The sequence below is a fragment of the Perca flavescens genome, chromosome 12 (assembly GCF_004354835.1).
Source record: "Perca flavescens isolate YP-PL-M2 chromosome 12, PFLA_1.0, whole genome shotgun sequence".
Taxonomy (NCBI): domain Eukaryota; kingdom Metazoa; phylum Chordata; class Actinopteri; order Perciformes; family Percidae; genus Perca; species Perca flavescens.
Window position 1 is genome coordinate 28932028 of NC_041342.1, and position 12226 is coordinate 28944253.

Sequence of the window (12226 nt, forward strand, 5' to 3'; positions counted from 1 at the left end):
ACATCCAAGTGATTGGTTTTGTCAAGCTGGAGTCAATACATTCTGTGCTTTACAGATGAATCCAATGTATAAATTCACACATATTTACATTATATATTAGAACTTTTTGGAATGACGTAGGTACAAAATGTGACTAACAGTCCATCTCATTAGACTCCACAGAAAAAAAAGTCACTTGAAAGAGGAAGGCCAGATAATTGTCAGCTCTCTTGAGAGAACTGGGGAGCTGATTCATTTGGCTCATCATATTATCACAGATGTGAATACTATTCCCAGACTAAAGCGGCAGTGTGCTTGTTACTCATAATGATTAGCCAATGATGTAACATCCCAGCAATTATCCTACTGCAGTGCCCGTTCACAGCGTGCCTGTTTGAAAGAAATATAAATCAACTAATAAATGATTGACTAATGTATTATTATAGATTAAGCTACCCAGAAGTATATAAAATGATTAAAATATATAGCTTCACCAGCTATAACATTAAAGTGATTAAGACATTAAAACATACAATTATAATTCAGTAACATAATATAAATGATTCTAGGGATTATAAGTACTTTAACTTTCGGTACTTTAAGCCCTGAAAGTCAAAGTAAAAAAAAAAGAAAGTCGGACAAAAAATAAGTTTAAGTCGTACATACGATCTAAACTTTAAACAATGGTTTTGGCCATGAACAGTATCCTACGTAGGAGATACCATCTCGTACGTATGACTTAAACTTTTACTTCTTAATTAGGCTGTTTTAAGAGCAAGAAAGCCATGCTGAAGCGCTTAATGCATGATTCAAAGTGAATTGAAAGTTCAACCAAATGAAGCATAAACAAAAAGATTTACCTTCCTAGTTAACAACAAATGTCTACTGTAAGCCCCCCCATACGATTTGGATATTGCCCTAGTCCATATTGCTATTTCAATAAAATTGTGATTAATTCCACAGCCCTATATAGTTACTAAACCTGCCTTTGAAGGGGAAAAGACACACAAACACATTCAGACTGAACATCCCTACCTGTGCTGCTCTGGATGGTCCTGACGGTGGTGGCGGATGTACGCGGTGGGGAGGAAGGCAGGATGAGCAGCGGCCTCCCTCCTTCTCCCTCCTCCTCCCCTGAACAGCCCTGATCAATCGCCCGCACATAGCTGTGGCTCCGCATCCGGAAGCACCCCGGCATAGGCAGGGTGTCCATGGTCTCCAAGCTGTCCATGGCGGCCTCCATGGCCTGGGCCTGCAACGCACTGTAGACCTGCTCACACACCTGCTCGATCTGCCCATTCAACTCCACCTCGCTCAGCTGGAAAGGTAGAGGAAAAGACATCAGAGATGGAGCAGGCAGAGAGAGAGAGAGAGGAGGGGAGAAACAGAGGGAATAATGAGGATGGACATTGGCGAAACTTCCAAAATGTCATTCAAAACATTCTTAGGGCTGCACGATATGAGGAAAATATCTAATTGGGGTTATTCTGACTGATAATGCAATTGCGATATGATTCAGTGTGTTTTGTGGGAATGATCATTTTTGTATCATTATTCTCACATTGTCATTGAAAAATATTAAAATAACAAAAATGAAAATGTTTATAGCCTACTGTGATTTGCGCGAGGATCTGTACCAAACAAAGATTTTTATTCTTTAGTCTGTGGGATAGGATTGTAGGCTGGGGTGTCTCTGCAGCACCACAATACATTCAGAATATTGCCCCCCCCATTTGGATAATGCACTAGTCCATATTACGATTTGAATAATTAATTGTGCAGCCCTAAACATTGTACATTTTTTATACATACACATACATTTTACCTGAGCTCTGCACTGATAGTTACGACAGCTGCTTTTCTCTTCAAATTTAAAATTTATAATTTTGAAATTTCATGTAAAGTAAATTAATTCTTGCATCTCTCTCACTCTGTCTTTAACACAAAGAGCAAGCCTACTGCAACATCCCATTATTGGAATTCTATTTGCAATTTGTATCGCTCTATTCTTTTTATTTTACAATGATTGAGCTTTATTTTCACATTGACTCACATCGATTTAAATGGAAAACAAAGTGAAAGGATCTCAACTGCAAGACAGAAGCATGTCATGGGAAGTTGGTTAATTCTGGTTTTATGGTTGGGTCCATGCAGAGGAGGATATTAAAACTGTTAATAGAGGCAATTCAGTATAGTAATGGCAATTAGGGACAGGTTCGGGATGAGTACAGTAATACAAGTGGAGGTTCAAGGTAAGGTTAAGGTGGGACAAATGAAGGCTTATTGGGCACAGCTTCATTTCACGTGCTGAAGCTTTGAAGAACAGCTTGACCAGTAGCCTGCCAACAGTGAGGGAAGGGACTTGTATTCCTTAGATTTATCCAAACAAAGCCTCAGGCTTGGTTCCGTTTCCGGGTGGGTTCAGACAGACACCAGCACGGCATGAACCCAGGGTCGTCCGGCAAAAAAAGTTGAACCTGGCTGCAATGCAATGCAAAGTCTTTTGGCAAGGTGCTGTGCTGCCTAACCTTAGGTGCCTCAAAGAACAAGGCTAAAGTCAGGGAACCATGATTACATGAAAGACTAACATGACATGCTTTACAAGATGGACACTGGTACACGTCTCTGGCTATTTTGTAAGTTTGGTATAGGCTTAATCGCCCCTGCCCAGAGGTATGCAATATACATGCAATATACAAGAGCCTCATGGAAAGCTTTAGCTTTTAGAACTTAGCCCTCTAAAGTAGCTTCTTGCAATCGATTAGAACAATGTGGGACGACAACCCCCACACCCTCCCCCAACCATCTTGTCGGTGATTGGCTGGAACGTGGTTTGTTGTATTTTGGTGCACAGCCTGTGCCCCATAGTGTTTGTTTGACGTTTACGACCCCTGTGTTATCTCCCGAGACTGGGCTTTTTCACAGTGTATTCAGGGGGCAGGCAGCTAGCGGATCAAGGAGAAATGCCTACAATTTGAGACAAAAATGAAATCGCGCTGAAACCATGCAGGGACTCATAGTGCACCTTTAAAACCCAAAACAAAGCTGCAGTAAAATGCTACGTTTCTTAGAAATTATGGTATGGTGAAATTGTGTTATGTATATTTATACAGTATATGATGGTCAATATGGTCTGTGTTGGAAAACAGTGAACCCGTCGTTTAAAGACAGTGAAAGAAAGAAATATATCTGCACTGTATATTATACCATGCCCAAGCTCTCAATAGGTTACATGTGCTTGGAGTCATCTCCCAGATCAACCAAACAGACAAAAGAAATGAGCAATAATGGCATTAAATCAATGTCATGGCTTTGTTTTCAATGTGGTATAGACCACTCTCCACATATCCCATCACATCCATCCAAGCCTTAGTGTATCTATGGTAAAATGATTGAATGGGGCACACTCTGAATGGAAAGGCAGCAGCGTTGGCAACCAACCTGACTGATGGTGCTCATGGCCCTCATGTAGCTTTCATTGCGTGAGCGGTATTGGGGTGAGGACAGCAGCGATTTGGGGTCGAGGAGGGTTTTGGGGTCCAGGGTATCCACGCTTCTATTGATTGAAACCTCACTCACCGCACGCAGGTAACTGTGGCTCCTGATCTGCAGTTTAGGGGAGTGCTCCGTCGAAATCCTGACAGAGGGACGACAGAGATGTAGGGTTATACACAAAGTTATCTAGGAACTTAGTCAACATTGCAATACTCTATTTCAGCCAGAGCAGTGAACATCCATATCCATGTTATATAAAAAAAACACATAATTCCACCATGGTGGCATGGTTCGGCAGTTCATTCAGCATGCACACAATCATTTGTCAACAACAGCAACATCTGAAGAAGCCAGAATATCTGCAACTCCTTGTCTGTAGTTGAAGTACAATGGCAACAGCGGTTCATTCAGTGTTCCAATTAAATCATTTTATGAATATGGCTGTCAAGATTTCAGAACAAGCTGACCTTTTTCTTTGTACAAATATTATACCAAGCTGCAAAGCCTCTTTTCCACAAAATACATAAGTGTCAATCGTACATGGTTTAGATGTGGCAGGATCACAAACAACAAAACAAAGAATATAAAGTTAGCAAAAACATTTATTTGAATATCTAGTATCCTAAACAACTTTGAAATCACATTTTTGCCTCCTAACTGCAAAGACATTCAACCCACATACAGGCCGATAGCAGTTAAGCTTTAAGGGCAACAATGCTAGCCACGCTAATGAAATATTGGAGTAGAATTGAGTTGTTTTAAATTAACATGGATCTCAGCAGCGTATTCTAAATCAGGGGTCTTCAATGTATTTTTAAGCCAAGGACCCTTTAACTGAGAGAGACAGAGCAGGGACCCCCTACTACATACAGTATATTGTATAAAATGAAGTAAAATAATAACTGTAATTTAAACGTGATTTAATAAATCATGTTTTAATGTTATGTTGAACAGTGAATCCTTAGGATTAAATGTATCTGTGGAGACTACCATACCTATAGGCCAGTAAGTCTATCATCAATGGGTGTCAATTCCTCCTGTTTTCCCACCATTGCATTGTTCAGAGTTTATATTTGCATGTGCACTATGTCCTCAGAGCCACTTTGGTTGGTGGAGCCACACTTGAATGAATACAATATGAAATATAGAAGTATGTAACGAAGTATGAAAGTTCCTAAGTAGTCATGTTCTTATTGAATATCTATGACAATCTCCTTGAGTCTTTTGAAGGGACATTGTTTATTATATATTACTTTTAAGAATTATTCCATGGTTAGGCAAAAGCAAAGTTATATACATGTAGAATGTGTGGGATTTAATAATTGATTTTGTGTATGCAACTTTTAATTAATACCCAATTTTCTTCTGCACACATTAGGAACCTCACCCACACACACATTTATAACAAGGCAGCACGGTGGCTCAGTGGTTAGCACTTCTGCCTCAAAGCAGGAAGGTTTGGGGTTCAAACCCAGGTTGTCCCAGGTCTTTCTGTGTGGAGTTTGCATGTTCTCCCTGTGCTTGCATGGGAGAACATGCAAACTCCACACAGAAAGACCTGGGATGGGTGCTCCAGTTTCTTCCCACCATAAAGACATGCATGCAACTAGGACTACAGTTGAAAATCAGCCATCTGGCTAACACTGGCACATTTACAGAAATGTTGATTAATGTGCATTGTCCTAATATAAATAAATAAATCTTCTTCTAAGTACTCTGGATTCTGCTACACTATTCTGCTTCTGTTACAGCATTTTATGGTCATCTTTGACCAGAACATTATACATGTAGTTTCTCACTATGGTTACACGATGCATCAACAATATGATGGTATGTCACAATTTAGACTACAAAACAAATCACTTATATCAAAAATATGGGTTTCTTACAACCAAAATGCCCCAAAATAACTTGGATGCATGGCTATACATACACTGTATAGAACCCATCTGTATGAAACCATCAGACATGGTTCCCAGAGTCAGTGTCATTCTGACACAGTCTGAGTGAGTCACAGCTTCACACGTGTCATTTGGCTTTAATTCTCCGTTCCTTTCAACTCAGTCTCTATAATTTGTGTATAGTCAGCATTTACGAACTGTAATTAACACCAATCCCTGAAAAACCTTTAATGTGCTAGCACTGTACATCCCCTCCAAACTTCTACTGTCAAAACAAAGCTGTAAGAATATACCCTTACCGGAGTTTGTTACATCTAATACTCAATTACTTTCTTCTACTTCTCCAGACGTTCAATTTAGATATCCATGCTTTTTAAACCTTGATAGTATTAAGGTGAGTGACCCCTCCCTCTCTTCATGTCTTTCTTGCACCCTTCTTTTCTTTCTGTCTTTTAAGATACAGTCTGGTCCATTCTTGAACAATGTCTACTCACACAGTATACAGGGGTAATTAACATTTTGTTTCTTTGTACTATAGACTGACTAGCCTCGTAAGACCGTCCTGATCTGGCGAGCTCCAGTTTTCCACTCGCAGATCAGTCTGGCATCTTGAGGTAGAGAAAATTTGGAGCCGTTAGCCAAACGACCGGGCCAATCAGCGTTGGTTTTGAGGTGGGTTAGGTGGTAATAGACAGATGGTTTATCCAATCAGCTAACCAGTATTTTCAGACAGCGGTAGCCCTAATTCTGTTAGCCGCTCGCTAATGCTTGTTTTCTCTTGGATCCTTCTTTTGGAATATGGTCCGGGAACCTGAAATGGTTCCTTTTATTCCTAAATTCTAGTTACACAAACGGCAAATATCCTTTACCGACACGTTGCTTGCATGCTGAGCTAACGAGCTATGCTTTGCCTGCAGCAGCAGGGGCGGGCTTGTGGTTGTATTTTCATACGCTTCGTGGATCTGATTGGTTGATTTGGCCCGTCTATCACCAACATAGGTGATAGACAGATGGTTCATCCAATCAGCTAACCAGTATTTCCGCCCCTTCCCAAAAGTTCTCCAACGGAAAGTTCCCAGATGGATATGCCGAGCAAATGCGAATCAATCCATCTGGCGGAGTCAGTTTATGGCGACCCGTCCTGGTGGCGAAATAACAAATCCCACTATGGCCACGCCAAGAACCGCCCTACGAAGGAGCTCGATTGGTCAGGGTTAGGCATTTGACCTCAAGTGGTTAAGGTTAGGATAGCCGATTGGTAAGCATGGACGCCTGGCCTATAAATGCTGTTGAAGGGCGGGTCTTGGCGTGGCCATAGTGGGATTCGTAATATCGCGTCCCGGTGACCGCTGCTGGTCCATTGTCAGCTGGGATTGCCCCGGTCCCCCACAACCCTCCAAAGTATAAGTGGGTACAGCTAATCCATGGACTATGTTAGGAACTTTTCCACTGTGTAGTGTTGCTGCATTGTCTCTCTCTCCTCCCCCCTCCCCCGTGTGTTTGATTACAGGACTGAAGTCAGGTGCGCAGGAGTCACAGGGCCAGCGTCTCTTCATCAGCCTCATCCTGCTCTACTTGATACATTCCGTCACTTGGCGCCAGATCATAACCTAATCTACCCATGGTCTGGTCTGGACTCCCACCTCCACTCCACTCCTGCACACACTGCTCTTGATTCTGGAACTCAAACTCTGGACACACACTGGATCCAACTGGATACCTTCCCCGAAATTTCAGAATCTGCTGGATTTTTGGGGAGTTTGGTTGGGAACCGGAGGGTTGCTGCATCAAAACCCATACAGACCAAAGTATGTTGGTGGACTGGTAGCTGGAGAGCTGCAGTTGAAAATTCAACTGAAATTCAACCCAAGGCTGGGATCAGCCCACTTTCTGATCTTCTTTTTTATTTTTTTTTAAGGACTTATTTTTTTTTTGTGCCATTTATTTCTGACAGGACAGCTTTAGACATGGAAGGGGAGAGAAAGGGGGAATGACATGCAGCAAAGGGCCACAGGTCGGAAACCGAACCCGCGGCCGCCGCGGCGAGGACTGAGCCTCTGTATATGGGCGCACGCTCTACCAGGTGAGCTACCCAGGCGCCCATGATCTTCTTTTTAAATATCCCTTTTCAATCCACTGTGTGTGTAAGACACAGTAAGAGGAGAGGACAGAAAAAGCAGAGCGGCTGTCCCTCGACTACACACTGTAATTACTCTCACTATTTAGAGAGCTGTGAAAGCTTAATTAGGCAAAGGTGATATTTCTGCCTTCCTGCTGTAGATTAGACTGAACACTACATGTCTCTGAGGGGCAGACTTACCGAGCCGCCTTTAGCAGCTGTATCAGGGCGACAAGATTGTATGTTGCATCGTCAGAATGCTTCACCACAATTTTACTTAAAGAGGTGGATTGAAGTCTGAAGATTGGGTCTAGCCCTTTCAACCCCGAATAGACAGAATGGACAATAAATAAATACTATTTTCAGCCAATAAAAATACACTAGTTTACCATTTCAATTGTGCCTAACGAAGTGGATTTAACTAACCACTAACTATTTAAAAATACAAGGTGCCAGGTGCAAACTGAGGCATTACACTGGGTGTATACTGGTGTGTAAATTACTTACTAAATTCATCAGATTAAAAGTCAGTTTCAAAATCTTCAATGCAGAGAACACAGGATTGTTTTTTTCTAAATTGAATGTCTATCCTTAAGGAAAGGCAGTTATCATCATTAATCTAATGAATTTATGAAGGTAGCACAATCGTTTTAGTCATAAAACATGTTTTTCTTTACAACACAGGATCCTTATGAAAGACATAAATCCTGAATATGTATCAAGTTCATTTTCAAATATGTAGGGAATTATAAAAACACTGTCAGAACTGTAAGTCGATTGTGTAAAGGTTTTCTGAAAAATGGAGCAAACCAGAAAACAATATTTAAATTACACAGTGCAGAGGCACTGAAAAATAAGAGAAATAAAAACTGATCTATAAGTATAATGAGCAATTAGCGTCGAGTCCATCTCTGGTTCTTTCTGATATGAGTTTAGGTTCATCCCATCTTTGTGTGTGTGTGTGTGTGTGTGTGTGTGTGTGTGTGTGTGTGTGTGTGTGTGTGTGTGTGTGTGTGTGTGCGTGACGGAAAGGTGTGTCAGTTGTTTGTTGGGTGACCATACAGATGTCTTTATGTAAGTTTGATCTTATCGTATCTGTTTCCCAATTAGATAATCAGACTCATGTAAAGGCAACACCACATCCGGCCACATATGATTAACATACATATGTATACTGTCAAATCATCACAATAACACAGGATCACAGCGTGAAATACGTAGATTCTATTTAATTCAAGTGACAATAGTAACTTCCTGAGTAGCTTATGTTTCCTGACTCATTGTACCAAATTCTGTTTCTCATACAAGCTTTGTGAGCTCCACATTTAACCACAACAAAGGTCTTTTCTTCTGTAGTTTCCTCATTTGTCACTCTGCTTTTCATTGCAGATATCCACACATCTCTTTGATGATTATAAAGAGGAATATGATGAAATTTAACTCTGTGTTTGGTAGTACAGTGCTTGTGTTCCTGCCATTTTTTACACGTTGTTTGTTAGTTACGATAGAGAGTTTCTTTCATAAAGCTATTAAATATATTAATGCATTTACATGTGAGCAGGAAAGAGAAAAACATGTTTTCTGTCTGCCAGTATGGCCGCTGTTAGGGGCTGTGATGTCAACTGCAGGACCAAAATATGCTCTGTGCCTTTTAAGAAAGTCTGCTCGTAATACATCAGAACCAAAATGGCCTTGAATCGGCTATAAAATGAAATGTGAATGCAGGGAGAAAAATACTTGTCCTTTAAAATGGAGCCAACACAAATTTAAAAACAAATCAGAATAAAACAATAAAACAATAGGCCCGCACATGCGTATCATAAACACATGCATGGTTAAACTGTTTTCATGACATTTTACATTGTTTCAATCATGACGTTTCAGCCTTATTTAAACATGGGGCAGGGGTAAGAATAAACTTCTGAGTGGAGAAGAGTCAGGTCTGATATGTTAGGAGAAGTTGAGAGATAATTCAGTCTTACTGTAGAGTGGTCATCTCAGTCAGTGACGGCTGTGTGGCTTTCAGGTAGCTGGCTCGGCGTGCCTGGACTTTGGGGGAGGGTTTGGGACTCCCGTCGGAGTCTCCGCTGTCGTCCTCAGCCATGGCTTTGACATAGCTGCCGCTCCTCATCCTCCGACAGGGGATATCGTCCTCCTTCCCCAGCGGAGAGAAGCCGCTCCACTCATCCTGGGGTACCTGACGAACCGGCCGAAAGGACAGAGAAACACTGTCAGGGAGATCCACTCCACTGCTGTCTGAGTCCCAGCCACCAAACTGGCTAACTAAACTATCCTGATGGTACATATGGAACTATTAAAAACAGAGCTAACATGCCGTACAAAAACAACAACAACAAACACGATACAGAACAAGATCTAGCATTCCAAAAACACAGACTGGACTAAACTGATGGCTGGCCTTTCTTGTAATGTGTGACTATTTTACACACATGCATCCATACACAGCTCCCACACTGCTGTGGCGCAGTCTGTTGGCTAATTAGCGTGGAACGGTGTGTGTATGCGCTTGAGTCAGTCAGTCAGAGAAATTTCTCTCTGGCTAATTTATACATCTGCTTTCCAGGAGCAAACTCAGTTCTCACAGATGTGTGACTACATGAGCACAGGACAGTGTCTAGGTGCGGATGAGCATTCATGTGTGTGGGTGTGTCTGCACCGATCTGATCCGAGGGTCTGTTTGTTATATGGGGTAAGATACTGACTGGTTTTACTGACTATACTTGCACAAAATCAAATAAAGGAACTGAACAAACTTATATATAGCATCAAGGTTAAGAGAAAAAAACGGAGGAAAATAAGTTCTTTTCTGAAGTGACTTAAAGGGTTGGTTCAATATATATATATATATTCTCACTTCCCTCCAGTACAGTATCTATAGATAGTGTCTGATAGTTTTTGTTTTATTAGTCAATTTTTAGGATTTTTCCATAGACATATCACATAGATGTGATTGGTGCCTCGATTTGGAAAAATTGGAAATGGGTTTGAATGGGCCCTTGGCCAGACTGACTTGCAGAGCAAATCTCAAATAGTGAATAGAATATAGTTTGTGCTACTCATTGCATTGAGAAATATATATTTTAATCCAACAGTCAGCAACAAAAGTACTTTCCGTTTCCTCACAGTGATAATACTGTCTTACAATCTGAGGGTAATTATGTGTAAGTGTTTATGGTTATATATAGAAATGCCATTTTAAAAACTTGAAATAAAATAGTACTACAAGAGAATGACAATGCTGTAACTGTAGACTGTCTGTGGACTATGTCAGTCTTTGCACATGGTTTTTCTCACATGTCCCAAGGACAAAACTGAGAATTGATACAAAGAGAATACAGCAAGTAAAAGAAATCAATACAGAGAAACAGCAGAGGCCTGTAGTTTGAGGGCGGTTAATTGGTGCAATTGGCTAATAAGTGCTTTCTTATAATAACTGTTTTCTGAGTTTGACATGGACACAAAGGAAGTCCTACTAAACTGTGAGAAAAATACAATACTACAAATTAAATGAAGTCCCTACAATACCATGTGAAAAATATAGTCACTATACTGTACAATGCTTTAGAAGTAATGTATGAATATTACGCAGGGGATGAAAATAATCAAAAGAAGGGATCTGGAATAATGGGCTAATGTTTAAAATGGTTCACTATTGACTATTAAATGTGTCTTAACAGTGAAAGCAGCAAACATTTACAATTATTTAGCAAGAGCTTATTTGTTTTGTTTATCCATTCCAACATAATGGATGGTAATGACATCCAAATAACAGAGAGTTGACTCAGAGCCACAGGTTACAGCTTCTTCATCCAGGCTTGCACGACCACAGCCCTCTCTCACAGTGGACGTGTTGATTCAGAATGAGAAGCACAGGTGGAACTAATAACAGTAATGAGACTGCGCTGCATTTAGCTGTGTCACTGATTGTTTCTGGTCCCAGTCTAGTGCAACAGCAGTTCTTTGCCTTTTTTTAGAGAATGTACAATGTGTTTTTTTGTTTGAAAGGGGGAAGGGTTAAAATCAAGAGCAACTGGACTTGGTCAAAGTTGCTTAGAGCGTTTCGTCTCTCATCCGAGAAAACCCAGCTTTTTCAACCTCTGTGGAGTCGTTGTTAAGGCGATCGATCCCCCTACGTTTGTTAGTGCTTCTGGCTGCTGTAACGACAGGGGTTATGGTAGTTGGAGCCACCCAAGGCTATTTCTACACAGCCTTAGCAGTTTACATACATCTGAAGGGTAAAGGATACTTATCTGAGGACCACCAGGTACACATGGTAGACAGAAAGGACGGATGGTTTGAAAGGGGCGCCGCTTAACACGGGAGGAGGTCTGCAACACCACTTAAAATTCTGTCCTTTAATCTCTTCCTAGGAAACTAAACACGCTCACACTTGGCCTAATGAGTATGCCAACAATGATCGTTCAGACTAATCTTCCAGTATCTCCAAGAACCTAGTCTCGCATTGCCGGACCTATCTCCACAGCGCTATGGAGTAAGGTCTGGCTACACCACTGACACATTATAGGATAGGAGAAAAAATGCTGTGGGTTGTTTGCATTTCTTTAAAACAATCACAATCGTCTCCGCAAAGTAGTCTCGGGAAGTAGTTTGTTTTGGTGGAACATTTGCACCCTGCAAAAGAAAACGCCACATCCAATATTAAATGAAGTTGACTGTTCACACAATACAGTAAAGTGAGCTATTTAAATTA

The 12226-nt window shown here is 41.0% G+C and overlaps 1 protein-coding gene across 1 annotated transcript in view; it reads right to left on the minus strand.

Moving 5' to 3' along the window:
- The window catches only part of LOC114565170 (disks large-associated protein 1), a 48880-nt gene that overhangs the window by 27239 nt on the left and 9415 nt on the right, over positions 1-12226 (minus strand). Inside the window, exons 2-4 of the mRNA XM_028593065.1 lie at positions 9477-9691; positions 3421-3616; positions 1015-1297 (exon numbers count right to left, since the gene is read on the minus strand). Coding sequence (XP_028448866.1) covers positions 1015-1297; positions 3421-3616; positions 9477-9691 — 694 coding nt within the window. The remainder of the gene's footprint in view (positions 1-1014; positions 1298-3420; positions 3617-9476; positions 9692-12226) is intronic.